Consider the following 27,370-nt stretch of genomic DNA (forward strand, 5'->3'; position numbering starts at 1 on the left):
CACCCTCGATACCTGTTGATGGCTGTGCTCGCTCTGGCTCCTGAATACATATATGCACCTGTCGAAACAGCCACTGCCGCGCGCCGGACTTGTCTCGCCAGAGACGCACCCTGGGCTGCATACCATACCCATGTCGTCGCTATCGTTTACTATTGCTAGTATACTTCGTATTATTGTTTATATTTCAATTGAAAGCTTTCGAGGCCTGTGGGCCCTAGCAGTACACAAGGGAAGGAGGAAAGCAGGGACCATCCTATCGAGCAGTCCGGGGAGATGAGAGCCATAGGCCCTCGTTATCGTTATCGCCCTCGCTGGCGGCGGCCTGTTCCGTCGCAGCCGGGACACCGCCGTCGCCGGCTCGAACCGCGCGCACACGGCCCCGCAGACAAGGCGCTGCCCTGGCCGACAACCTTTTTCTTGCTCTGCCCCTCTCTGCAGGAGCAAACGTCCAGGACCGCATCAGCCAGGATCCGCATCAGCCAGGACCGGCGTCTACCAGGCTCGCTGCCCCCCCCCGCTGTCTTCTGCAGCCCCGTCGCTCGCCTCCAGCCCGGTCGATCTGCTCCGATCAAAGCATCGCTTTCTGGCTTGGCCATCTCCAGCCCGACCGTCGGACGTGCCAGCCAGCCAGCTCACCCGCCCGCCGTCTCGACTCAGCTCATCCCTTCATCTGGCCACAGACCATCACTGGGCCATCACTGGGCCATCACTGGGCCATCACTGGGCCATCACTGGACCATCGCTGGGCCATCAAGCCGCTTCCATCCAAACTCTACCCTCCGCACTAGCTGAGCCTATTCTGCGCTCGCCCACTGGCCATCCACCCCATCCGCTCTTTTTTCTCGCCCCTCTGTCCCAGCAGCGCATCACAGCGACCACAAGCAGCAGCAATGGCCGACACCCCGTCTGCACAGCAAAACAGCGCCAGCGTCCTCTCCATGCCCAACCTCAGCGACCTCGAGACTGCAGATCTTGGCAGCTCCGAGCACTCTCCGATCAGCGGCGACGCCCTTCCCGAGTCGCCCTATCTCGACTCACCCGAGGAGCAGCCCTACTTCACTTATTCGTACTATACCGAGCGGCGCCACGAATCGCATGGCGCTCCAACACTAACACACCCGTGCCGCACCCAGGCGCCCACCGACTGGAGAATGAAGGAGCGGCTAAAAACCGTCTCGGTCGCTCTGGTCATCTGCCTCAACATCGGCGTCGATCCGCCGGACGTCGTCAAGACCAACCCATGTGCCAAGATGGAGTGCTGGGTCGACCCGTTCTCGCTCCCGCCGCCCAGGGCCCTCGAGAGCATCGGCCGCAATCTGCAGCAGCAGTATGAGGTGTGGCAGCCCCGGTCGCGCTACCGTCTCTCTCTGGATCCGTCTATCGAGGAGACCAAGCGGCTCTGCCTCTCGCTCCGCCGCAACGCAAGGGAGGAGCGCATCCTGTTCCACTACAACGGCCACGGTGTGCCCAAGCCCACCCCCGGCGGCGAAATCTGGGTCTTCAACCGCAACTACACGCAGTATATCCCCATATCCATATACGACATCCAGACCTGGCTGGGCTCGCCGTGCATCTATGTCTACGACTGCTCCAATGCCGGAAACATCCTGCAGTCCTTCAACCGGTTTGCCGAGCAGCGCGATACCGAGGCTCTGCGGCAGGCCGAGGTCAACGGCGCTTCCAACAACGGTGCGCCCCCGACCCCGTACGTCCCGATGCGCGACTGTATCCAGCTGGCTGCCTGTGGCCCCAACGAGATCCTGCCGATGAATCCCGAGTTGCCGGCCGACATCTTCACCTGCTGTCTGACGACCCCCATCGAGATTGGCCTGCGCTGGTTCGTCTCCAACAACCCGCTCCTCACCAACATCACCCCGGATATGATCATGAAGATCCCCGGCCGCCTCAACGACCGCCGCACCCCCCTCGGTGAGCTCAACTGGATCTTCACTGCCATCACGGACACGATCGCCTGGATCGTGCTGCCGCACGATCTGTTCAAGACCCTGTTCCGCCAGGACTTGATGGTCGCGGCCATGTTCCGCAACTTTTTGCTCGCCGATCGCATCATGCGATCCTACCACTGCACGCCCCAGTCGAGCCCCAGCCTGCCGCCGACGCACCAGCACCCCATGTGGGAGGCCTGGGATCTTGCTGCCGACATGTGTCTCTCGCAGCTGCCTGACCTGCTCGCCCAAGAGGAGAACGGGACGGCGGTCGAGTACCAGAGCAGCACCTTCTTTGCCGACCAGCTGACGGCCTTTGAGGTCTGGCTCACCAAGGGCGCCATCTCGCGCGAGCCCCCGGAGCAGCTGCCGATTGTCCTGCAGGTGCTTCTCAGCCAGGCGCATCGCTTGCGCGCCCTGATGCTCCTGAGCAAGTTCCTTGACCTCGGTCCCTGGGCCGTCAACCTGGCCCTGTCCGTCGGCATCTTCCCATATGTCCTGAAGCTGCTGCAGAGCCCCGCGGGCGATCTCAAGTCGGTGCTGGTCTTCATCTGGGCCAAGATCCTCGCCGTCGACCGCTCCTGTCAGAACGACCTGCTCAAGGACAACGGCTTCACCTATTTTTTGAGCATCCTGGTCTCCCACACAGGCATGCCCTTGATCCCAAACATCTCAGAGCACCGCGCCATGTGCGCCTTTATTCTCTCGGTCTTTTGCCACAACTTCCGCAGCGGCCAGCAGGCGTGTCTTCGCAGCGACTTGCTCCCGTCGCTCTCGCTGTACCTCGTCGACCCCGACCCGCTCCTTCGTCAGTGGTCGTGCATTTGCCTCGGCAAGATGTGGCAGGGCTATTCCGAGGCCAAGCGCACGGCCGTGTCGGAGAACGTCCACGAGAAGCTGGCTCCACTTTTGCTCGACCATGTGGCCGAGGTCCGTGCAGCAGCGCTCTTTGCCTTTGGCACACTCCTGGACGAGATCGAGGGCGGCGACCCTGTCATCACCGTCGACGTCGGCACCAACATTGGCATTTCGATCCTGGTGGCGACCTCGGACGCCTCGCATTTGGTCCGCAACGAGCTCGTGGTGACCCTCTCGCACTACGTGCAGCACTACCACTCCAAGTTTGTCAACTGTGCGCTCGAGATGATTGAAGACGATCGCAAGAGGTTCACTGAGGACGTCCGGAGTCAACCAAACGGCCGGCGCTCGGCCTCGCTGGCGGGCATCGACTGGCGATCCACCCAGTCCCAGTTCAAGTCGCCTTCGCACAACAGTATCTACGGATGCATCTGGAAGGTGTTACTGGCCCTTACGGTGGACCCTTTCGAGGGCATCGCGCGCAAGGCCATACGCATCGTCGACCAGATTCACCTGAAGCTGGCCCGGTCGCATTCGCTCGAACTGCCCCTCCACGGCCCGGGTGCTGTTTTGGACGGACTTCAAGCCCCGTCTCCGCTGCCGCTCTCGAGATCGTCGACAATCTACCAGTCGAGTGCCGCCAAAGAATCCCGAGCCACGCTCAAGCGCTCCACTTCCTTTGTCCACTATCTCACCGGCCGAGGCGCCTCTTCCGAGAACCTGCCCGGCGAGCTCAACGGCTCCGCCAATCTTGCCCAGGGCCCGGCCAGCAGTGGCACTAACCCTCCACCCAGTCCCTGGCTTACGGCCGCGAGCAACCTGCTTGTTGCTGGCGAGCGCCGATCTCGAGCCGGTGCAGAGACGCCGCCACCGAGCTCGCACAGCCGGCCTGGATCTCGGGCACCCTCGCCTGTGCCCGGCAGCGGAGCTGATGCCCTGCGCAACCTTCTGGAGAACCCCAGCTTTGAAATCGACACGGTGTCTCTGGAGTCCGAGTTCTTTGAATGGAGCTGCGAGTCCTTTGCCGAGCCGCAGATTCGCGTAAGTACTGTCGGGTGCGATGGGAGGTAGAGTCGGGTCTAGTCAAATCAACTCGAGCCACATCGAGGTGCAAAGCTTGTAGCATGGCGCCATGTGTATCCGCTCGCTCTATGCGTCGCGACATGTTCGCTGCGACGGCCGGCGGTTTGACGAGCTGCATCGACTTGGAAGAGATGGTGGTGGCCTCGGACCGATGGGATGATACTCACGCGGCATGCTCCATCATTTCTGATGCTGCCACAGATGCGGGAGCGAGACGATGCCGGCAGCGATAGTTTCAATGAGCGTCAGTGGCGCAAGCAGCGCAACGACAAGGTTGTTGCAGCCAACCTTCCCTTCTATGAAACGAGCGGTACGTTAAACAACCAGCTGGGATGCTCTAGCTGCGAAGAGGACGATGCACCGGTGAATATGAGAGGACGATGCGCCGGCAAATGCGATCTCCACGGTGTTTCTGACACTTTGGAGGGCGTGCCTGTCGGCTACTCGATGGCAATGCAGGCACGCGCAAGTTTGAAGAGTGTATCAAGATGATAACGACAGAGCAGCCGCCCACGCTGCTCCGCTTCCACCAGTTCGAGCAGCATCTGGCATATGTAGACGAGCGAAATATTGTGAGGTGAGTTGCTGCTGTGTCGCTGGCGGGCGTTTTCGTCGCTCGGACGATGTTGCCGCAGCTCTTGTAGCACCGCCCTGTGCCATGTTCCCCCTTGTTTCATTAGCCTTGTATGCTGAGCTCCGCACTGACCAACTGCCTGGATTGTGGCTCGTTCAGTGTGTACGACTGGGAGGAGAACGTCAAGTTGTCATCCTTCTCAAACAAGAATCCGGCTGGAAGTCGGATCACATCCCTGCGCTTCATCAACGAGGAAGATTACAGCCTGCTGTTTGTGGGATCAAGTATGTGATGCCACAGGAACAGCAGCGATGTGGTGCACGATGGAGCATGATGCAGTATGGAGCATGATGCAGTATGATGCAGCACGATGGAGCCGAGCGCGGTTTGCAACTAACACTTCCGACGTGGCCTCCTTGCTGGGTCTGGAAATGCGGCGTTTTCAGGCGAGGGTGTGGTGCGAATCTACCGAAACTACGAAGAGAAGCGCAAGTACGAGCTTGCAACGTCGTGGCGCGCCCTGACAGACTTGTTTCCCGAGTCGAGTGGACCGGGTCTCATCTCGGACTGGCAGCAGCACACCGGACTGTTGTCGATCTCGGGCGAATCCAAGTTCATCCGTATCTGGGATGCCTACCGCGAAACCTGTGTGCGGGTAAGCATGGACTGCACGTTTTGCTGTCGATCTCGCAGCTGCAGAGACGGACGCCTGACGGTCGCCGACGAAGCTGGTGTGCTTGATGTGGAGCTCCGATACTGACCGACGTCGCTTGGGTGCTCAGGACATTTCAACACAAACGGGCCAGCCGGTGACATCTCTCGCTAGCAACCGACAGAACCCATTCCTGGTCATTGCGGGATTCAACGACGGCGCCATCCGTCTCTACGACCGACGTCAGAGTGGCACGGATTGGTAAGTCGACTGCAAACTATGGACGAGGGTGGCGCGGCACTCATTCGGATGGCATCGGTGTGTCGGCAAAGTGATCCCATGAGGTCGTTGCTGGCCAGGACGTGAGACTCCGCAAGCCGATGGGCATGGCCAGGGCATGGCCAGGGCATGGCCAGGACACGGCTCGTCTGCTGACCGAGAGCCTCCTATCGTCGCTCTAGCCTGGTTCATACAATCAGCGACCATCGACAGCGCATTCTGTCCACCATCTTCCACCACCCCAGCGAGCAGCTGATATCGGCCTCGGCTTCGGGTGAGGTGAGGCTGTGGGATCTACGAAGCACTGGTGCCACGGCCGTTCTCGAAGGAGCAGGCGCCAGCGACATGTCGGCATTCGCCGTGCATGAGCAGGCGCCCCTGATCGTGCGGTAAGTGGGTCTGAACATGGCTACCTGTTGGTTTGTTCCAGGAAATGGATATAACCCCTCGGTCACCCGAGGCTCGAGTCTGCTTGGTTCCTGACAGCGCTCTGCCTCCCCCTCTCCCGCTGTGTCTCAGCGGAAGTGCCTCGCATACAATGTGCGTCCAGAACATCGAAGGGCAGATCCTCAGCCAGATCCGGTATCACGAAGGGTACATCCTGGGACAAAAGCCCGGCGCCATCAACCACATTGACTTCCACCCGCACAGCCTTGTGTTTGCTGCTTCTGCGGCTGGAACAAACTCGATCTCGATCTACGGATCCGAGTTGCGAGCCCAGTAGAGCCTCTCTGCCGCCGCCGCCGCCGCCGCCGCCGCTGCTGCTGCTGCTGCTGCTGCTGGATCAAGGTACACCTCAGTCGCCGCAGAACGACCCAGGTCTGGTCGAACAACACCCACAAGCTGCGGGGCTGACCACCGATACAAAAATATGTCTGGAGGGAGCCGCTGCCGGCTCTGCATCCAAACGCAGTACCACGGGTCACGGCCCGGCCAAATGCCACCGTCCGGCCATCAATACAGAGTATCTGAAATTGGACACTGACCATTGGACATGGGGCGCCGGGCGTTGAACGAGCGCCGTTGGCCTATGAAGGACAGCGCCGCCGATTTTGGAACCATGAGCCCGTCTGCGACTGACGACCGGATCTCTGTTGTCGCAAGCAGACGCCCCCGCCCACAAGGACGTCCTCGCACCAGCGCGATGGGTCCATGGGCCTCGGCCGCCCAGTTGGCTGCTCCAGGCCAAGGCCCCACGCCACAGCGCCTTGCAGCCGCGACGCGGAGGCTGAGCACACGCCCCGAAGACGCAAGGCCCGTCCGGTGTGGCGGTGCACCGACCGTGTTTGTGTGACAGCAGACGCTCTCTGCGCACGCACTGTCGCTGTGTCGTGCGCCTCTCTTGGCGCAACACGACCCGAGCCGCGGAGCCACACACACACACGGCCTCCCTGATTTTCTCCCAGCCGCCTGTTGTTCTCGCTCCCTTTCACTCCCTTTCGCTCCCTTTCGCTCTCCTCGGCTCTCGCCTGCTCCGTCCATCCTTCGCTCCTCCGTTTGCCGACTTGCGTCTCGACCGACCCTCGACCAAGCACCATCCTCGCTGCCTCTGGCCTTCCCCCCCCGTCGTCGCTGTCTGTCGATAGCTGCCCCCCATGGCCAGCGCCGAATCCTCCTCCAAGGCCCTTGCCCAGGACTCGCAGCCTCTGCCGTTCATTCCGCCTTCCCGCTACGTCCCCCAGGTACCGTCTTTCCGCCGCAGACCCTGCCGCGGGCGTTTTGCCGGCTCTGGCTCAACCGGCTCAACCGGCTCAACCGGCTCTGGCTCAACTGGCGCTGGCTCAGCCGATCTGTGCTTAGTCTTTTCGATCACGCTCTCATATCCCGCTGTCGCTCTGCACCACCAGGACAAGTACAGCAAATGGACGTTCTTCATTAGCGCCCTCGTCTCGGTGTTCATTATCGCCTTCCAGATCTACATCATCGTCGTCTACTTTGGACTCAACCCCGACGACCTCGACCTATCGTATAGCGATGTCACTTCCGAGATTTTCAGGACAATCATCAACAGCTTCATCATGTACGGCTGCTGCATATCCTGCTGGCCGAAACCGCTTGCCCATTCGTGCGGCGTATCCTGTCTTCTCGCTTGCCATGTGATTCTGTCTGGCTGACTCATCTGCAAACACCCGCTTCTCGTTTTAGGTACCGAGCATGCTTCCTTATCGCCTGCATCTTCGGCTCCATCATGACATGGAGCGCTCTGATCTCCAAGAACATTGTCCAGGTCATCTCCGTTGGCATCTACTACGTTGGCGCTGCTGCCTTTGCCATCATCCAATACGTCCAGTCTCGCCAGTATACATTCACCTCGCTTGATCCCAATTCGGCCGCTGTGAGCCTGGCCGATATTCTCGACAATGGATTCCACTACTCTGGCTTCTCCAAGTTTGCCGAGGTTTGTTTCTAGCCATCGTGGTCCTGGGACGTTCGAGCAATGATTCTGTCCGCTCCGGCCCTGACTCATCCCTCGCTCCTTTCTAGGGCTTTGTCATGTACACCAGTGTCGCCCTGACCCTCTTCCTGTTCGGCATGTCCAACGGAATCGCAAATGAGATCCGATGGTTGCTGTACAAGTACGTCCCTGTCCATCGCACACTCTCGGTCGGCAGCCCCGTTCCACACATATGCTTGCATCCACTTGCACTTTTGTGGCATCCTACCGTCGTGGACGTGCAGCATACCATTCCGCAATGCCTCATGCTGTGTACTAATTCTGGACATGCGATCCCACTCCTGTGACTCACACAATCTTGGCTGCGATCGTGTCAACTGTGCCTTTTCGGACGAACCCGCCGTGCTTCCCCTATCCAGGCGCCTCGGTCCCCGATTGAACTTGCGTAGAGCCTTCCTCAACTACCAGATCTTCATGGCCCTCATCAAATTCAACGCCTTCTTCCTTGTTGTCTACGGCATCCAGGTCACCACTGCCTTCGTGCTCGACCAGACCCTTGCCGTTAATCTGGGCTACGTTCAATCGGCCGCCAGCCAGCAGCTGCTATACAAGCTGCTTCTCGTCTCGATCCCGCTCGTCCTGATCACCATCACCATGGGCTTCGTCGCCGTCCACACCGACCGTGTGCTCTACCTGTGGATCTTTGTCGTCGGATGTGTCGGAACGGTTGCTGGCATCATCTTTGTGATCATCAGGACCAGCTCTTACCAGACTCAGGCCAACGGCATGAACGCCTTCTTCATCATGCGGATCTTCCTCTACTTCTTCTCGGGTCTGTCGCTCCTGTTGACGCTGATCACCATGTCCTTCGGTGTCATCCTCTCCAAGAGCTTTGGATCCAAGCTGGGCCAGTACCTCTACAACCCTTGGAACCCCGAAGTAGAGGAGGAGCCGTCCACCGCTCCGGACGACATTGTTTTGGAGTAGATCCGAGATTCCCCTCCCCCGCTGTGTTTTTTATCTCCTTCAATCCATCTCACGCCGCTCGTCTTTGCCTGTGCTCATCACTGTCTACACCTTACACGACCATTCCCTTCTCAATCATGTACTTGTGGTTGCTGTGCTTGTTTCTCCGCCTCGCCCCCATGACATCAGTTAGATCCACGGCCTGCACCCTGGTCTGTCGGAACATCCAATTGTTTTGGTCACTCTCCTTCGCTCTCTTGCCTAGTTTTTTGTCTGACTAAAAACACGAACAAGAGCCATCTTGCTTGCCGACTCACCGGGCCACACCCGATACAAGTCCAACTTTCCCCGGTCGCATCATGCACAATGGCGACATGCGATCTGACGCCGCGATGCGACCACCATGATTGCGAGACTGACTCGCTGGCATCCATGTTCCCATGAGGCTCGGACTGAATTAAATCTATGGACAAAGACAAGCGGTAGCCCCAGACGAGAGCGCACATTGGGTTTCGGGAATCGATAGATATCAAACCGTCGGTTTACTGGAATAGGCTCTGAAACCAGCACACAGCATAGAATGTCGCCGCGTTCGTCGGGAAGGCCCGGATCGCCGTTGCGCCAGCGCCAGCAAACAGCGTCCGGATACCTTCCTTGGCAATGATCTGTCGCATGCAATCGAACGTTCCACGATAAGCAGGGGCATGCACCGAGGCATCGGGAACTGCAACCAAGGCGAGGGGTCAGTGGTGTAGAGTTCAGGAGGAGGGGCGCATGTTTCGGCCTTCCGTCGCCCATGCGGAGTACCACGCGCCTGTGGTTCCATGCTTGCTCGATACCTCCCCGAGCGACCATCCTACCGGACTGCAACCGAGTCTTGACAACATCGAAGGGATAGGTGATCATCCAGGCCATCTGGAGAGGCAGCAAAATGTCAGATTATCCCATGGATCCTCACTGGCACCGTCGCAGAGCGTCTCGCTGGCCGGCTGTCGGATTATCGGTTCAAGCAGTTGGCTCCCTACCACTCCAGCCATCCCACCGGCAAACAAGAGCCCCGCAGTCGGCTTGTCCAGGGGTGCTCCTTCGGGCACACAGTAGCGGCACAGCAGCTCATAGGATGCAAAATAGACACCGTAGCTTGGGGTTTCGCGAATGAGAGTGCATCCAAATCCTCGATAGAACCCGCGGATGCCCTCGGCTCGGTATATCTTGCTGCAGCAGTCGAGGGGACCGCGATAGTACGGTGCTGATGATCCGCTTGGTGTACTGAACTGATTCTGCAGCCGGATTTTCACTGCACAAGAGCGGCGTCCAGCCAAACCCACACCCACACCAGCCCCCGAGATGATAGCGTGATTAGTTCGATCGTGAATCAAGTGCAGTCGTCTCTCCCCGCACAGAGAAAGAGTCAGCACGTCCATTCATGGATTAGATGCGTTCCTGGCATGACACTTACCGAGCTCCATGGGGCAGCTGGATTTCCGTTTCGCATGCAAATGAACGAAGGCGGCGGGTTTCAGCGAGCGTTTAAACCCTGTCGTCATGCGGAGATTCGATCAATCGGGCCAGATGCATGCCACACAATCGGGCGACACACCACCGCACTGCCGTCGTCGAGCTGTCGACAGATGCTACGCAAGACCATGAACTCAATCGATCTTTTCTCGTCCAAACGATGCCTCTGAGCCCACCTGAAAAATGCATTGACAAAGCCCGATCCGTTTCCTGCCCAGAAGATTGTTGCGATGGAGCTCTCTCGGCCATTATCGAGGTGCCGCAGAAACCAGCCGTAGACGCCAAAGAGCAAGCTGTCGGGGGACGGTTGGCGCCGTAATTGAGTTCGTCGGTAGTCAGATACGTGCAATGAACAGATAGGTCCTTCGAGGAAGTTTTGCTCGATATATACGAGATGTCTCGGCATGCTCGAGCCAACTAGACTCAGCCAAGCCAGGATCCTCCAACGGGGCCAATATTCGCTTTCGTTCCATGCAACTCAGCGGACCATGCGACGCTGCCCGAGCCCACCCAGCAATGGAATTTGACCTCCCCACAAACCTGTTGATGACTGCCACTCCAAACAGCGGCGAAGACATGCCTGGCCGGAAGTAGTACTTTGCATGAATGAGCGAGTTCGCGACCCACAGATACAACCACTGGATCGTGGGCCGATACAGAGCCGCAGCGACAGAAACAAGACCACCCCTGAACCGGCTTGCCTACCTTTGTACAGGCCTGAAATCTGGCAAAGAGGGCGGAGAAATTTCGAGGTGCAAACAAGATTCGTCAGGATGTCGCCATAGATATCATCTGTACGGCCGAACGCACAGCATACGTCTCTGCATCGCAGATCGCCGTCTACCTTCTCCTCCTTGATGATGGTCGCAAAGCAGTCCATCAGATTGCGGTACCGATGCCCGGATATGGCCTGCGATTGCAATCGAACCCTGAGTGTGGACGAATCGTTGATGGTACGGCGCATGAGCGTCATCATCCTCGCTGTGATGGCGACAGACGGGCGGGATAGTAAGGACCTGGGTCCGGAATGAGTCAACTTGAAGCAACTTACTTGATGGTATCCTGTGCGCCATTATTCAGTTCGGTCCACCGACCAGCCGTTGTATGGCGACTTGCAGGGTCAGTAACGGCAATTCTGACGAATTGCAGCATGTTCCAGGCCCAATCCAACCGCACTTTCATAGATCTCGTGCCCTGATGAAAGCATGCACCCGGAACCCACCAGAGGATGGCCTGGCAAGATTCAGGTATGTAGTCCAAGAAAAGTCAGCGCGGAAGCGACAGGGTCCCTGGCATGGCCCCTCCATAAGCAGTAGGAGCAGCAGCACGATACATACCCACCAGGACACCAGAGGTTCTGAAAGAGGAATCCCGGCCAAAACGAGGTCGGGCGCCGTGAATTAGACAGAGCCCGGCAGAGGAAAGGAGAGCAGCTCCGTGACCTTCATACATGGCTCCGGCTGCTCTCACAAGCACGATGCGATCGCTCCGAACGAGGATCGTAGCGCGACAGAACTTACCCTGTGAGCGCACCACGGCAGATGGACAAGCGCAGAGCGGGAGTCGAGTTAACGGAGGCAGGTCGAGCAAACTGCACACGGGTAGGCATGTTGACCGCATCGCAATGGCCACCGAACGAGACTACCTCCAACCACGCCAGCGCCGAAATCGATGGCGATGTGCTTCTGGCTTGGCACTTCAGTCGATGACGAAGACATGGATCGTATGCTGTCTGTTTCTGCTCCTTGTGGCAGATCGAGGGAAGCTTGGTGAGGCGTCGATGCGACTGGATAACTGCTGTGAAGATCCAGAGGCAGCAGATTAGTTGTCGAGCCTGAACCATGCGCTAGCCGTTCGATCCAGCCCATGACAATGCGATTCGTGGCCCAAGGCGTTGCTGGCTGTTAGCTGCGTTGGTATGCCCCAACACGGTTACGCACGAGACCGGGATTGCCAAGATCGGGCGATGTGGGCTCGAGGCTGTGTTGGCAACAGGCGAGCACGAAAGTCGGAAAGAGCCGACAGACCAGATCGAGATGCTCGACGGGGACAAACAGGCGAGGCCCCGACACGGAGCGGCTGCAGCCAACGCATCGAGAAGCAGCGCCTTGCCCCCCGGTCGGAGTCGGGAGGAAGAGTGCCCCACCCCTCGCGGCCGGTCGCCGCCCCGAACAAGCGGCCCACCCCGGGCGCCCAGTTTCGCTCGGGTGGAGCAAGCGCCTCCTCGCTGGGGGTGGGCGAGTGGGGGGCGCATGGGACGACGACGACGACGACGGAGCAGTAGTTTCCACCGAGCCCAAAGAAGTACCTCCGGCTGAGACCAAGGAAGTCGTTTGCACAGAACTCAAGACCGGCTGCTTGGCCGTTCCTTCAGCCCGTCTCGCCTCGCAAAGCAGTCGGCAAACTCGGGTGAGTTGCGCATCAATACCCAGCACCAGCCAGCGCCCTCCCGATCCATGCCGGAAGTGGTCCACCATGTGACGGTTCATGTCAAGACATGGTGCGACACATGGTCTGCTTTGAGGGCGCGCCAGTGCGTTCAGGCTTGGGGTCGTCGTCGGCCACCCCAGATCGGGAGCGCACAGGATGCCAAGTTGATCCACATCTACGGGGCATGCTGAGCCGTGATGCTGCTGCCTCACGCAGCCTCGGTATCGGCAAAGAGCGAGCGAACAAGCAATCACCAGTGCTGCTCAATCATCCCAGTACCTCTTCGTCGTATGTCGCCATCCTGCCTCGTCGTCACTGCCATTGTCGAATCGGCGGGTCTCATCAGACATCTCGGCCAATATCGATAATGGCAGCGGCCCAGACAAGCCCTCAATGGATGCGAATCAGCCGATCGATTGGCAGCACATATTGAGGGAGCACAGGGCATGTGTGTTCGCCCCCCGCAGCTCTGATCCTGCACAGAGGCTGCTGATCGTGTTGACTATCCCTGATTGGAATGAGGTGTTGCTCGTCCACATCTCCTTGAAATTGGTCCCCTGGACCCTCTGGATGCGGTCGTTGCGAGAGCTTTACCAGCTTAGGATATGGCATCGCAACCCGAAAGGACAGGATCGCCTATGCTGGACTCGAGCAAGCCGGCAGTCGCCCCTGCCACCAACACCCACTCGAGTTCGCGGAGCATCACATATCCAGAACGGCCTGTGTGGACTGAAGTGACTATGGACTCACCAGTAGTCGACATCGACAGTCCGGTACCCGTCCCGGACAGCATCGACGAGCCGCTCAAAACAAGCCCTCCCACTACACATTCCCCTAACTACCGCTGGAGCAGCATACTGAATGTTCGTCCCACGCCTGGAGACTTGCGGCAGCTGGCAATTTGCCTATCAGCTTTTCTCGTGGCTGCGGTGACCTATGCCCTTCTACTAGTACCCTGGATATACGTTCGATCTTTGATCCCCGAGTGTGTCAACCAGCTAGATGGCTTTGTCTGCAGCATTCCTCAAAAGCTGCTGTATATCTCCCAGTTCACGCTTCTGTCGGCTTGCATCTGGACCAGGTCTGTTCCTCCGACTGTCGATTCTCGAATGCGGCGTCAGTCGGTCTGCGGACCACTGTGTGCTCTCTGTCCGCGACACTCGTAGAGTCGACATTGATCAGCTCTGCTTTGAACTTGCAGCAATACTACCACGCTCCGCCGCCCCAAGAGCCAGTATACATGGCACATACCCGTCGTCTTTGGAGTGGCATCGCTTTCAACGTGTCTGTCGCCGATCGTCTTTGATTCGCTGTGGAGTATCACACAGCTGGCGCTGTCGTTGGTGATCTATTCGATTTTCCTTGTTGTGGGACTGACGATCGTTCCGCGCAAGGTTCCCCTCAAGACCTTCCTCATCTGGATCCAGCCGCTGATGGCAGGGTACTTTGTGTGTTTCATCGTTCTTGTGGGAATCTTTGGAGTGGCCTGCTGGAGACTCATGGCTTGGTCGGAAAGCATCGCCGCCAACCCAGTTGCCATCGATATCGAGTACAGTCTGGCTCCAGTGGCCCTGGGAGGATGCGGCATCTTGGCCCTCTGGGTGCTTGAAAAGTCGCTGTTGCTGGTCGATCGACACTTTGCTGCGCTCGAGAAGAATCCGCTCCCTGTCAACACAAAGGGCTTCGCAACCCTGCGGGTCATTCATACGAAGAACCTCAGTCGGCCCAGCGGTTGCCGCTCGGCTCTGTCGCGGCGAGGACCAGTCCTCCTCGAGTCTCGCATGGCCACGGGCCGGGAAGTTTGGACGTCGGTTCAGCGGGTGCATCTGACTGCCTTTGTGACATCTGCCTTTGCGGTAAGTGTCTCGGGTGCTTTGGTCGCCCAAGAAGCATGGCAAGGACTTGGCCAGTGTTGAGCCGCTCCCTGGCAGCTACACACTGGTGCATCGCATGAATCGCCATTCAATCCGGAACGTCCGGCTAACCCGCAACGAGTCCTCTAGGGTGTTCAAACGATCCTCACACTCTCCTCAATGTACAGCTCTCCTCGTACATACGTGCTCAATCTAACGTTTACCGTACTATTGAACGGTGGGTATGCAGGCCATCGTATGACCGTGAGCACTTGCAAGACACAAGCGGGTTCGATATCGATACTTGGTTCTTCGACCATAGAGCCAGCAAGTGCCCTCGGCTGAGAAAAGAAACGACAGCGCCGCATGAAGCAGGCATTTGCGTTTCAGCCGAGCCCTTTCAACCTCCCCCCTCCAACCCATGCTGACTGGCCTCGCTTGCTGCTGCCGACTTGCAACACCAGTGCTGGCGCGGACAAACATCGGCCTCAAGTTGATGCACTACACCGGGCTCGAGTTCTCGCTTAGCTCCTTTCTGGAAAAGTCGAGTGTCAGGACGATCTACATTGTGAGTCTGGATGCAGTCGAGCAGTCAGGCGTGCAAGTGCTGCGGCGCGGCTTCTGTGAGGCTTCCATATGCCAGATCAAGATATGAGCCAGCTGCCCATATGCCACCACTCTGCTGTTGCTGAGGTGCCTGTGACACTGAATGAGCAACTTTCGTCGGTACCAGGGTGCCGACATGATTTCGAGTGTGTATCCGCTGATTGTCCTGGCAATGCTCAACATGACAAACTACGCCGGCGTATTCTCGGTGAGCATACTGCAGCACGACAGCGACATGCGAGGCTGTCGTATCGATATAGGACATGGCTTGCTGAGCGATTTCACAGGAATCCTGCATCGACAATGGACCCAATCGGACCAGTGCTGACGCCTCTGCTATTGCGTCGGGAATGCCTCAAGTCCCTTGCCTGCGGTCCGTCCCACGAGCTGTGTCCGTACTTCAAAATCTCTTGGCAGTTCTGGATTGGCCTGTCGCTAACCAGTCTCCTCAGCGCCATTTTGACCGAGTTCATCAGCGTGCGCTTCACCAACCGGGTACTGGGCTGCCAGGGGTATTGCTACGTCTACTCGCCCTTCTGGATGTCGGTGTCAAGGCACTTTTGCTCCATTGGGTTTGCGTATGGAGGGCTTGTCGCTGGGGCGACGGCGATCTTGGCTCGGTCCGGGGCCAACGGATAAGGAGCTTGCACCGGGTTCGCTCCGAAGATGCTGTAATACACTATTGTGGATGCAGGAACAGCCCGGGGCATGGATTATCCTGCATGGCCGATGCGATATGGTCAATGAGGCGCGTGCGGTGGCCCTGGCCCTGGCTTGAGCGGAGCAATCCAGGCCCCAGCATCCGGCCTCGAGGCCGCTGCTCCTTGCCCTGCCGCAAACCACCACCACAAACACCCATCGCAGCGCTCCAGCAGATCGTCTTGTCCGTGTGCGCCGCCCTGGTAATGTCCGAGCAGACGAAGCATACGCCCCTGTCGCTCCTCACGCCCTACTCTGCCGATATCTCGGTGCGATTCAAGGTCGTCGATTTGCTTGTCCAAGTCAAGCTGCCAGGTGAGAGCCGGCCTCGCTTTGGCCTTCCCTTTGCTTGCTCGCTGTTGCAGCCGGCTCGCCATGGGTCTCTGGTTTGCGGCGGGTATGGCTGTGGATGCTCTCCGTTCTCTCGCCTTCCGACGCCGCTCGACCAGGGCCTGACTCTCCCGACGGCATGTTTTCAGCACACACCCCCAAGCAGCACCGAGTCGCCGAGTTCCTGGTCGGCGATGAAAGTGGCATCGCCATTGTGCAAGCCAAAGATGGTGAGGAATGGAACGGCATTGGACGGTGACGCTGGAACCGGAGCGGTCTTACCCATGCTTCGTTTGTCGGGAAGGGGGGGGAGTTGAATGTGGGCCTAACGATCGCAAACCTTTGTGTGTGCCAGACCAGATCGACCGTCTCGTTGTTGGCGAGACCTTTGTGATGAGCCATGCTCGAGCCAAAATGTACGACGGATACCTGCGACTTGTGTCAGATCCCTTCCAAGTCGAAAGTATTGCCCTCGAGACACCACTTGAGATCCAGACCCAGACCGACGCCAGCAGTGTGCTTTGGGAGTACGGCACGCCGATCCAATAGGCCGCATATCGAGGCGATGCATCAGGTCGAGGCGGATCATGTTCGAGAGGACGCAATCGTTGCAATACAGCATTTGAGGACTGCGGTAGATGCTGCCCATTACCCTCGAGGGAAGCCACAACTCCTTCGTCACCACCGACCTCCCAGAACAGCTCGTCCATGAGAACGGCGGATCCATTGCAGCCCCCAGAAACTCTGCGACCATGGAGCAAAAGCTTTGCCGCCGAGGCCATCGACACACAACAGCCAGCATTTTGGGCTCGCGGCGGTTGGAATCGCGGGGGTCGACAAGTCACACTATCCCATTCCTATCACAGAGGCGATCTTCCCTGTCCCCACTCAGTCCGGATCGGCTGAGGCGACAACGTGAACGACAGCGAAAACTATGCCCAACGTGTATTTTGTATTCACATTCAACTCATGGATACAACTGCTTAAGCGTCCTGAGCACGGGCGATCTGAGCAGCAATACTGGAATGGAGCAGCAACAGGTGTGCCAGATGATTAGATCAGAGCGACGCCTACAGGCACATAGACCGATCCCGTCCAAATGCAGATGCAAATGCACATGCAGACACAGCCATGCAGCTTGCTCAACATACCGATCCAGATCCTTCTGGCCATCCTGGGAGATTTGGCGACCGCCGTTGGCGCCCTTCTCAAGAACCTTGATCTTCTCAAGGGACTGCATGACCTTGCGGGCAACGGAGCCGGAGGCCTTGACGGTGTGGTGGGGGCGGGTACCACGGTTGACACGGCCACCGTAGTTCTTCTTGAGGCCACCAACTCCAACACCCTGGCGGAGGTAGATGTGGCGGGCGACGGAAGCTAGAAGGAAACAAAAAGAGGGATCGCAATTGAGCCACCGCAACACCGGCAGCCGGCGATATCATCAAACAAGGCAGCGTGGAAGCACTGGTCTGGTCTGGCTGGGACTTACCGGCACGGACGTAGTACCAGTCGGGGTCGTAGGGAGCGAGCTCCTTCTGGGTGCCGGTCTTGACAAGATCGACCCACTTGGGGACCTCGAGCTTGCCGGTACGCTTGAGGTAAGCAGCGTAGGCCTTGACGAAGGCGTGGGCGTTAACGTCTTTAACAGTGACACCGCTGGACATCTGGAGGGAGGACAGTGGGGTCGGAGCAGTCAAAGAAAGACACGGATCGTCAGAACGGCACATCACTTGGGCATCCTCGGGCACCCAACCCAGGTTTGGGGGCTGGTCATGTCGATCGAACGACCGGCTCGCTTTCGGATCGGGCAAGTGTACGTCTGTCCAGAGAGAATCCAAACAGCTTTGTTGCTGCCGCTGTCCGAGTTCGATAATCCGGCGAGCCAGGAGTGGATCCGCTGGGTCTCGCACGAGCTTGTGAGGCCTCAAAGCCGATCCGACCGGTCGGCTGGAAGGTACACTCTGTTTGCGCTGGCCAGAGCAGAGGCACCTCGCCTCCTGCCCCCTCTCGCGCATCGAGGCGAGGATCGTCTGGGGAATCGTGGCCCGTCGAATCGCTTGCTTGATCCAGCCGACCGATCGATCATCCCGTCCACGGGTCGGGTGCTGCCGCACAGCTACTTCGGATGATGCCCCAGTCGAGGACAGCAACTGACGCCGGTTGGTTTTGCTCGCCGAAGCCAGAAAACAAACCCTGCCCATTTGTTGCCCTCGGCTGCGAGTGTCGCTTCCGCTGCTGGCGGTTGCAGCTTCGACGCCTCGGAATCGGAGGAGCGCCGGCGACTGTCCCGTCTCGCCCAGCAGAGCCCGTTCGACTTTTTCCTTTGCTTCCTTCCTGTCTGTCTTCCAATCGATGGCTCTTGAGCGAGTCGGCTGTCTCGTCGATTCTGGCCAGCAACAGCGGGTGCCACGGTCGGCTCCTTCCTCCCCCAACCGACAGGGCGGCCGATTTCCCAGAAATGAAGGGGGAATCGAGCGGGCGGTGATGGGTTACCTTTAGTGCTGTGTGTTGGCTGAACTCCGTGAAGGATAGGAATTATATAGCCTCGGTTGAGTCAAGAGGAAGAGGAAGAGCACGTATTGCCGTTGGGCCGATGCTTTTGGGACGCTGCTGGCACGCCGGTCTGTGTTGCGTGCTCTGTGTCGGCAGAAAAAACTGCGCCACGCATGTGGCGCACGCATTCTGTGGCGCATGTGTCACGTGTATTGCTGCCTGGGTGGCCTGGCGAGACGAGAAGAGAGCGCAGAGAGAGCACAGAGAGAGCACAGAGAGAGCGCAGGGTCGGTGGGTGGACATGGACATGGACGTGGACGTGGGAATGGGCATGACCATGAGCATGGGCTGCTGTCCAGAGAGTTTACAGAGATGAGCGTCGCAGGGGCGTAGCGTGGTGGCCCGGACTCATACAGACGAGCGCAGATCGGTGTTGCGATGAGCAGGAAGAGGCATCGCCAGCATTGGCGGACTACGACCCCATAAAGTCCTTCGTGAGATCTGCATGTGTCCGTCATGGTCAGTCCGGTACATGGAGCAACGCAGCGCAAACTTGTTTCCAGCGATCCTCCCCTCGCTCGCTCGCTGCACAGCTGGGTGTACAATCTCACTCGCCCCATCGGCACTTGCCAATGTCTTCCAGATGCGTGTTGGTGAGCTTGATGCGCTTGTTGGTCTTCTTTGGTTTGACTTTAACCTTGGTCTGGATTGGCAGTTCTTGCATCAGCACATTTACCAGCCACCATATTGCTATCGCAGTACCGGTCAGGCTCAGCCCGCACTCTCTATTTGCCGAGCAGGAGCCTTGCCATGACGCGAGACTTCCCGAAGGTCAAAGCCCGGCGACTTACCACTGACTTGGGTTTGGTGCTGAATGTATCCATTGATTTGAGTCCGGCTGGTTGTGTGGATGTGATCAGGCTTGGGTATATCACAAGATTGAAGTCGGGGCCGTGCCCAACCGCCGACTCGCTCTCGTGACTGCAACATCGTGCTGCTCTGGCACAGCTGCTCTTGTCATCCCGGACGGTGTCGGATCATGTCAAGTGCTCTCACCTTTCTCCAGCTCCTTCTCGAGGTCGCCTTCAGGAGGCAACTTGATTTGATGCCAGTAGGTCTTGAACTCTGCATCGTACAATGGTCAGAGCCGAATTCTCATCCCGCGGCGTTTCGAGGAGCGCCCAATGGCATCGAGAAGCAAGTGACCTTACCTTCGGACATGTGGACATTGAGCGAGGAGTCGTTGTAGAAGAGCACCCTGGGAACAGCCCCAGCACCTTCCTTGTTCATGAACACGATGATGTCCTCGGACTTTTCCAGCTCCTGCAGGCCGTTCGGCTCCGATGTGAGTTTTGCAGGCGAGGCGTCCTACAGTCCAAAACATGACGGCCCATCGCCCATGGACGACAAGAGAGCCAGTCGATCGAATTGCGAGCGCACCTGAACCGCGGCCTGCCAGTTCGGAAAGGACTCTTTGAACTCGTCGTCGACCTCAAGACCGTGAGAAAGCTTCTGGCTCTCGAGCAGCCTGAGAAGATCGTGTTTGGACTTGATATCAAACTTGGGCTGCGATTCGTCGATGGGGCGGACCACGATAGTGTCGAAGCCACAGACAACGGATGATGATTTGCCCGATTCGAGCATGCCACGAAACGTGCACCGACAAAGAAACGACGAATCGAATTGATTCATTAGAAAGCTTGCTGTCTTCCAGGACCACTTAGTTGCTTCCCTCTCCAACTCGAAAAGCGGCATCTCGGTTGTATCAACTCGGAGTCGCCGAGAGAATGCGCCACGAGCGACACCATCGTCGACCCATGGTACCATTGCCATTGCCACTGCCACTGCCACTGCCATCTGCGATACAGCGAGCCGCCTCCCAACCGAGCGATGAGGCAAGGCGCATACCCGGAACTGGAGTGTCTGTGCTTCAAAATCACTGATGATCTTGAGGTTGGTCCGGATACTCTCGATCAGCTCGTCGTTGGTCGAGCTCGTCAGGTCATATCCAGTCTCTTGGTAAATTTCGTCAAACGAGAAGGGGGAGTCTTTGCTCTGAGAATGGAATCGAAGCGATCCAGACCCGCAGGGAGATGGATTTGGAGACCATGGATGCCGCAGAGACAGGATGAAGAGTGGAAGGGAAACGGAGAGCAGAGTATGAATGAAGTTGCCATAGATCGGATATTGATATCAGTTTGTCGGCACGGTGCGGTGTGTCTCTGCTTAGCTGCGAGCGCATAGCGTTGAGTGGGCAAGGAGAGAGGTGTGGAGACCTCACCTTCAGAATGTTGATGATGAGAAAGAGTTGCTTCGCGACGAGATCGGATGCTTGTGGCGCACTTGCGTATGCTAGAGCGACAGAGGAGCATTGACGTGGATTAAAGGAGAACCCGCAGAATCCACATTCGGACATGCAGTGCTCGAGCTGAATGGGGGGGGGAGCGATCCGTACTGCTGCTAACAAAGGAGGGTCGTTTGGGTTTGCTGACGCTTGGCGGCATGGCTGACGACGAAGCCGGAGCGATCCGCTCGTGCCGAATGACCGGCTGGGCTTGCATGCGCTCCCGGAATGCGGCCTGTGAGTAGCGGCGTTAGGACGATCCAAAGGATATGTGATTTTCCGAGCAGGTCCGCTTGGGTCATCCCAAAATACAGCGAATGAGGCCAGATGGAAATCAACTGCAACAGGGGTACTGGGGAAGTCAAGCCGGGGTTTGCTCATTCGGGCGGCTCGCTGGCCTGATTCTGGGTCCGATGCATCTGGGTTGCAGGGCACTGACCTTGGACTGCTCCATCGTGGCAGGTCGATCGGAGGTTTTGAATACAGTGTCGTGGTTGCTGTTGTTGCAGGAGCCAGATACCGGCCAAGAAGCCAAGAGGGACGTGCTGCTTCTCAAGAGCCTTCGATCGGGATCAGCAACGCGGGGGGAAGGGTTGGGGCTGGGTTGGGGCGGAGCTTGCAGATCTCCGCCTCTGACCGGATTGATTGCAGAATCGCTCTGAGACCAACCGAGGCCATCCTACCAAACATATCTGTATTGGCAACATCAAATCACTTTGAACAGCTGAGGGAAGTGACCACAGAAACAAAAAAAAAAAAACAAGGAAGTGAAATGGGGGAGGGCGAATGGCGGGTGGGAAGAGGTTGTTTGGATGATGGATTTGGCATCATAGAATCCGCAACACCGAGCTCAACGAATTCTACGAGGCCCTGGGATCAGACTGGTCGGAAGGGAGGGGAGAATGGAAGCAGGGAACAGAAAGTTGGTGTGAGGAGGGGAGGGAAGGGGAGCAAACCAAAGGGAGGGGGCAGCCGCAAAGTGGTACGGAGGCAAGCGGCGGAACAGGACGATCATAGAAGGTCGTATTCGACGAAGCACATTCGAAATAGTTTTTTTTTTGTGTTTGTTTCTTTACTAGAACTAGAATCCACGCTTTGGAATCCTGATGCAGGAAGTCAAGGAAGAGGAGGATCGATTCTGGGCTGTTCCACGGTTACCGCAGACGAGGAAGCCGGGAGGATATGCTGGATGGGGGGGGTGAATGATGGCGCTGTGCAAGGGCGAGGGGCCGGAGCAAGAGAAGGAGGGATCGTGGCATGGCACTGAAGAATAAATGGATGAATCGGCAAATAAAAAATAAAAAGTAAAAAAAAAAAACAGAAGGAGTGGGGGACGAAGCAAGGGCAGAATTGACCAGCTATCAGTCAGGATCGGGCCAGAGGGGGAGCAAGCAAGCAAAGGGGCGAGGGAGACAGGGACGCTGGGCTCTAGTGGCATCAGCAGTGTCCACGGACTGGCTTATCGCCGTATCAGCGAATGGCAGTCAGCGACAGGGACGCCGCATATACCCGAGCCATTTTGGGAGCACATACAAGGTTTGTCGCGGGACTTGAAAGAAAATCAAACGAGGGGGAGGGAACCGGGAGAGGGAGTTGGATATGGGAGAGGCGAGGCGGTACCGGCGCGGCGGCATAAAGGCGGTCTAAAATAGGTCGAGGAAAGAAAAAACAACAGCAGGAGGCGAGGAGAGCAGGCGGTCTTCAGGACAGGGGGTTCTGGGAACCTGAGTCTGTTCTTGCGGGCACAACAGCGGCGTTGCTGAGGGCAACGCCGTTAGAGCTCGAGGATCGGACTAACGGCTTCGCGGCGGCGCTGTTTTGTCGGCTGGGTTTACCGGTGAGGGCATTTTTGAGGGCTCTTGCCGCAAAGACGGTCAGTCCCCTGACAATGCATGCCAAGTAAAGCGAATTAGCACACGGCGGCGTATGGGCGGCGGCATGATCGGTCCAAGTAGTGCAGTGTACGTACAAATTGTCCCAGTCGGGGTCGGTCAGTTGTCGCAGATCGCCGATCGTCATGATATCCTGGTTGTGGAGTCGCTGCAGCCACTCGTTTCCTTTCTCCACACCTCGTCCGGCGCCTTCAGCAGTGTCCTTGACAAGCTCGCTCACCAACACGTCATCGGCATATTCTACACGAGAGAGTGTGAGGGGAAGGGGCGTGGGCCATCATTAATGTTGGTCGCTCGCAAGCATAGTCAAGCGGCAGACCGACGGAACTACATCAGAGCGCTACTCCCAATCAAGCGGCCGACACGGGGCTGGCTCCACACGGACATACCTTTTCTGGCAATCTGCTCGTACATCTCGTTGTCCATCTCGTTTTGGGAGGGCTTTCGAGTCAAGGTGCTGTGCTCACTTGACGTTGACGACGGCCTCGAGCCCTCGCGCTGCATGGGGATGACGTCCGGCAGATAGCTGGCCGGAGGGCGCGAGTCGGAGCGGGTCCGCTGCATATCGTCGTCTCGCTCGCCCTGGGAGCGGGCACTTGCGCTTCGGCGGTTGAGACGGGATTCCTCTCGATGGCGATCGTCCTCCAGCATGGGACGTTGTAGCTCCTTCAATATTCGATTGATTTCGGTTGTGATCAGATGCTGGTACCGAGACGAGAGGACCTGCTCGTGGATCATTTCGCTCACAACCTGTTCTGCCGTATCGGTCTCGGCTGGAGGCGACAAAGAGCATAGTCAGCATCATGGCTTATGTCTTTGCATCGTCTCTGGGCGCAGAGCAAATCCACCATCACAGCAAGGGCCGCGTGGCATGGGCGACTCGTCCAAGAAGCCGAGCCCGCGCGCACAGTCACAGCTAGACGAGGCCACGCCAGCGGAGGGGCTAGCGCTCGCATCCGTACCGTTGAACTCAAACTTCAGTCTCGACAGTTTGTCCATATCCTTGAACACCACTTGCATGGAGAGCTGGGTTTTGGTTTCGTTGGCTTCCAGCAGCAACACTTCAGGCTCGATAGCCATGAACGGATGCTCGAGGATCTGCTGAGCAGTGGGCCTGCAAAACGAACGGCAAGTCAATAGCCAGCCAAGCAGTTCAGCTGCGTAGGGCACGGATGTGGTGTCGATAGACGCAGCCCTCATCGTGCATTGCGCAGTCCATTTGCTGGGCACGCCGGGCTGTACCTGTCCTTTTCATCGCCGATGCACTGGTTGATCAAGTCGAGGACTTCCTTTTCCCGAACGCGTGACAGGCAGTTGGGCTTGACTCCCTGAAAACGAGGGCCGGCCGGCTGAATGTGAGTAACGAGGGAGGACAGAAGCAGCGGCCGTGTCGCTGGCACGATGGCGGCGACGAAGGTTATGTTGGACATGTACCTGCGTGACCTTTTTGAAAATCTGAGCGGGGTTGGTGCATTCCTGGTAGGGGTACTCACCCGTGACCTGAGCCGAAGAGGGACGAAGTGGGCCATCAGTGCACTGTGTGCGGTAGCAGAGGGATGTGGCATCAGAACCAGTTGGTTGACTCACCATCTCAAGCAGGGCCATGCCAAAGGCATAGATATCCACGCTTTCGTTGTAGCCGGCCTCGTCGTACATCTCGGGGGCCATGAACTCGGGAGTGCCAATGACGGTGTACTTTTTGCCCCACTTCATCTTGGCGGTTCCCATGTCTCCGATCTTGACCTCGCCGTGTGATCCGTTGATGAAGATGTTGTCGCACTGGAGCAAGACAAACGACCGTGCGGGCGGCATCAGAGACATTTAGCTCGACAGACAACTCGACAGACAACTCGACAGACAGCTCGGCAGACGAATCTTACCTTGATGTCGCGGTGGATGATTGGTGGGTTGTGAGAGTGCAGATATTGCAGACCTCGCAAGATTTGCCGACACCACCGCTTGACCACTCTCACGTTCGGAATGGACAACCGGCGGATATATCTGCGGCGGCATGGTAGGTCGAGCGTGGATGAGCCTCGGTGCATAGACGCTGCACTGAGATCGAGCCGCGAACAGAGGTCGCAGGCGGTGGCGCAAGTGAGAGCCGAGCTTACTCTCGAAGGGTTCCCGAGGTCATCAGTTCCGTGACAAACACAAACTCGGTGTTGTTGTACCAGCAGTCGTAGAACTGGATGATGTTTGGGTGTCGAACCATCTTCAGGATCTCAATCTCCTCGCTGAGCTCGTTGAACTCGGCCTTGGTGGTCTGCAGGCGCCGGCGAGCCAAATGTGGTGAGTGGATTAAGTTGCATGAGCCCAAACATAAGGTGGGGTAAATGAGTCACCGTCGAGATTCTCACGATGGTCGAAAGAGAGGCATGGTAGATACGAGCAGAGCCGTGGGGGGGGGGAGGCAGAGGCTCGAGCTGTTGATCGAGACGTGTGGCGCCGAGGGCCGCCACAGCCGTTGCCACCATAGCAGGCACGACCGTGTCCTGGGTTCGAGGTTGTGGGCTGATCTGAGGAGTGGCTTACCGGACAAGCATTCCACGCCACCTCGATGCCTTCTTCGCGATCAATTGCTTTGTGGACAACCTTGAAGGCGCCGGTGCCGAGGAGATGATTCAGCTGCAGAATTGGACGGTGGGTTGCAGGATAGCATGAGCAAGGGCATGGGGGGGGAATAACACAAGGAGAGGCGAAACAAAAGCAAAAGCAAAAGCAAAAGCAAGCATTAATTGGCGGACGGTAGGAACGGTCGGATCACAGATCGGTGCGTGGAAAGGTGGTCGAGCCATCGACGGAGCATGGCTATGCGACGGCCGGCACAACAATCAGGAGGAGATCAGGAAGGATGGAGACGACGAGGTGCGTCGAGATGATGTGAGGCAGAGGAAGGGCTGATTGCGAATCCAGTCAAGAGAAAGAGAGAGGGGCCTTTGGCTTGCCTTGGCATAGCGATTGTTGGGACTGAGCTCGATGACTCTCTCGGAAACCGAATCCAGATTCAGAGGAGGCGGGTGATCGCCGGAGGAGCTCAAGCCTGTGGAACTTGCGTAGGTGGAGGTGTACTCCGGCGAGCGGGGATTTGAGGGCGGATATGCATCGCTCTTTACACCGCTTGGCCGAGGCAACGACGAATGGGACATGCTGGGTGGGTGTGATGGCTTTAAGTTAAAGGTGATGAGGGCTGCCGTCTGTGGACGACAGGTGCGGCTGTGAGGAAGGGAGGTGGCTGCTGCTGCTGCTGCTGCTGCTGCTTTTTGATCGAAACGCTTTGGAGGTGCTCAATCCGTTTCGAAATCCGCCATCCAGATTGCAGGCTAGAGCGGACGAGAGACAGAGAGACAGAGAGCGAGCGGAGCGTTAGGGTGGCGGCCAACGCAAGAGCAGGGGATCAGGATCCAGCGATGCAGACGTGCACGAGGGGCTTTGGTGGTTGGTGGAATCGCGGGGCAGATGGCGGCGGCGCCTTGCCTCGAATCATGGAACGGGCGGCAGAAGACGACGAGAGCGGGGAGGCGGATGGGGGGCAAATGCGGAGAGGCAGACAGCCAGGTCGTCCCAAGGCCTGTCAATGTCGAGATAGCCGGCGGTGGCGACGACGGCAACGACGAAAGCAATCGGTGGGCTGGCAAGCATGGGCGTGGGGGATTTGGTGGTTGCATTTGGTACTTACGCTGCAAGGACGGGGTGGCCGGATGTCAGGACGGCAGGGAAGTAGCCTGCAGTGGTGGGAAAGCCAGCAGGACGACCAGAGCGAAGAGCGATCAGGACGGGTGCCGAACAACCTCGAAAAAGCACAGGTTTGGGCAGTCTGGGGAAACAAGGGCGGCTACAGCAGCGCGGATGCGGTCGTCGATGCGGGTGGGCAGAGAGCAGGACGAGGCAGGCGGACGGAGACGTCACCTGGGAGGGGGGTTCTATTGGAGATGGTGCAGGCCGGTGCAGGCTTGGTGCAGGCTTGGTGCGCTGGCAGGCTGGATGGCCCTCGGTCTGGGGAGGGTCGCTGGCAGTCGCGATGCTATGTGGGGAGTGGAGTAGACCGGGATGCTCGATGTCGTTGGAGAGACTCGCCGAGGGACTCGCTGGAGGTCTCGGTGCAGAGCTCGCTGCAGAGCTCGCTGGAGGGCTCGCTGGAAGGACCAAGGCCGCCAAAGAGTTTTTTTCTTCTTGTCCAAGGGCGCACGCCGGCGGTGCTGGCCACTGCGAGAGCACACAGACGCTGTCGACAGAGACTGTGGGCGGCGACTGTCTGAGGCGACTCTGTGCAGCGGCAGAGAAGAGAGAGCGAGAGGGACAGAGGGCGAGAGCGAGACAGAGAAGAGAGAGCAGGAGAGAGGAGAGACCGAGAGCGAGACCGAGGGCTTGTTGGGCGGCTGTCTGATCGGGCACCACAAATGCACCAGCGAGGCGCCAGCGAGACGCCAGCGAGGCCATTCTCCTTGCACC

The 27,370-nt window shown here is 58.0% G+C and overlaps 8 protein-coding genes across 8 annotated transcripts; 4 read left to right on the forward strand and 4 right to left on the reverse strand.

Moving 5' to 3' along the window:
* The first annotated feature begins 432 nt into the window (after window positions 1-432).
* BJ171DRAFT_441859 (raptor N-terminal caspase like domain-containing protein) lies at window positions 433-6,371 on the forward strand. The gene is made up of 8 exons (XM_053108082.1): window positions 433-3,845; window positions 4,089-4,197; window positions 4,347-4,464; window positions 4,621-4,745; window positions 4,908-5,116; window positions 5,244-5,374; window positions 5,575-5,781; window positions 5,912-6,371. The coding sequence occupies exons 1-8, from the start codon at window positions 891-893 to the stop codon at window positions 6,114-6,116; spliced, it is 4,059 nt and encodes a 1,352-aa protein (XP_052967188.1). The 5' UTR covers window positions 433-890; the 3' UTR covers window positions 6,117-6,371.
* A 465-nt stretch (window positions 6,372-6,836) lies between these two features.
* Window positions 6,837-9,226, forward strand: BJ171DRAFT_598691 (uncharacterized protein). Its single transcript, XM_053114858.1, has 5 exons — window positions 6,837-7,074; window positions 7,240-7,412; window positions 7,538-7,790; window positions 7,877-7,968; window positions 8,207-9,226. Exons 1-5 carry the CDS (start codon window positions 6,988-6,990, stop codon window positions 8,772-8,774), a joined length of 1,173 nt encoding a protein of 390 aa, XP_052967189.1. The 5' UTR covers window positions 6,837-6,987; the 3' UTR covers window positions 8,775-9,226.
* BJ171DRAFT_503018 (mitochondrial carrier domain-containing protein) lies at window positions 9,227-12,590 on the reverse strand. Its single transcript, XM_053110828.1, has 13 exons — window positions 12,299-12,590; window positions 11,917-12,068; window positions 11,609-11,629; window positions 11,494-11,504; window positions 11,323-11,333; window positions 11,116-11,200; window positions 10,977-10,995; window positions 10,812-10,851; window positions 10,448-10,564; window positions 10,213-10,229; window positions 9,779-10,050; window positions 9,614-9,668; window positions 9,227-9,477 (listed from the first exon to the last, which is right to left on the reverse strand). Exons 1-13 carry the CDS (start codon window positions 12,523-12,525, stop codon window positions 9,296-9,298), a joined length of 1,209 nt encoding a protein of 402 aa, XP_052967190.1. The 5' UTR covers window positions 12,526-12,590; the 3' UTR covers window positions 9,227-9,295.
* A 283-nt stretch (window positions 12,591-12,873) lies between these two features.
* Window positions 12,874-14,792, forward strand: BJ171DRAFT_598693 (uncharacterized protein; the record flags this gene model as incomplete). Its single annotated transcript, XM_053114859.1, has 3 exons — window positions 12,874-13,782; window positions 13,903-14,557; window positions 14,705-14,792. Coding segments are annotated over exons 1-3 (1,218 nt in total), but the record flags the coding sequence as incomplete, so codon positions are not given.
* A 1,167-nt stretch (window positions 14,793-15,959) lies between these two features.
* BJ171DRAFT_503027 (uncharacterized protein) lies at window positions 15,960-16,826 on the forward strand. The gene is made up of 3 exons (XM_053110829.1): window positions 15,960-16,174; window positions 16,339-16,419; window positions 16,545-16,826. The coding sequence occupies exons 1-3, from the start codon at window positions 16,066-16,068 to the stop codon at window positions 16,736-16,738; spliced, it is 384 nt and encodes a 127-aa protein (XP_052967192.1). The 5' UTR covers window positions 15,960-16,065; the 3' UTR covers window positions 16,739-16,826.
* A 346-nt stretch (window positions 16,827-17,172) lies between these two features.
* On the reverse strand, window positions 17,173-17,853 carry BJ171DRAFT_581322 (40S ribosomal protein S19-A; the record flags this gene model as incomplete). The annotated part of the gene is made up of 3 exons (XM_053114094.1): window positions 17,173-17,209; window positions 17,341-17,566; window positions 17,679-17,853. 3 exons carry the CDS (start codon window positions 17,851-17,853, stop codon window positions 17,173-17,175), a joined length of 438 nt encoding a protein of 145 aa, XP_052967193.1.
* A 1,016-nt stretch (window positions 17,854-18,869) lies between these two features.
* On the reverse strand, window positions 18,870-21,560 carry BJ171DRAFT_503032 (uncharacterized protein). The gene is made up of 10 exons (XM_053110830.1): window positions 21,466-21,560; window positions 21,138-21,261; window positions 20,964-21,034; window positions 20,591-20,737; window positions 20,123-20,248; window positions 19,894-20,005; window positions 19,739-19,807; window positions 19,534-19,580; window positions 19,313-19,385; window positions 18,870-19,183 (listed from the first exon to the last, which is right to left on the reverse strand). Exons 1-10 carry the CDS (start codon window positions 21,478-21,480, stop codon window positions 19,155-19,157), a joined length of 813 nt encoding a protein of 270 aa, XP_052967194.1. The 5' UTR covers window positions 21,481-21,560; the 3' UTR covers window positions 18,870-19,154.
* A 950-nt stretch (window positions 21,561-22,510) lies between these two features.
* BJ171DRAFT_83280 (kinase-like domain-containing protein) lies at window positions 22,511-26,166 on the reverse strand. Its single transcript, XM_053115919.1, has 11 exons — window positions 25,867-26,166; window positions 25,454-25,546; window positions 25,033-25,184; window positions 24,799-24,919; window positions 24,506-24,697; window positions 24,353-24,418; window positions 24,161-24,246; window positions 23,881-24,032; window positions 23,308-23,691; window positions 22,996-23,158; window positions 22,511-22,908 (listed from the first exon to the last, which is right to left on the reverse strand). The coding sequence occupies exons 1-11, from the start codon at window positions 26,065-26,067 to the stop codon at window positions 22,728-22,730; spliced, it is 1,791 nt and encodes a 596-aa protein (XP_052967195.1). The 5' UTR covers window positions 26,068-26,166; the 3' UTR covers window positions 22,511-22,727.
* Between the last annotated feature and the right edge of the window lie 1,204 nt (window positions 26,167-27,370).

The sequence above is a fragment of the Polychytrium aggregatum genome (genome assembly GCF_025602895.1).
Source record: "Polychytrium aggregatum strain JEL109 chromosome Unknown BJ171scaffold_16, whole genome shotgun sequence".
Lineage (NCBI taxonomy): Eukaryota > Fungi > Chytridiomycota > Chytridiomycetes > Polychytriales > Polychytrium > Polychytrium aggregatum.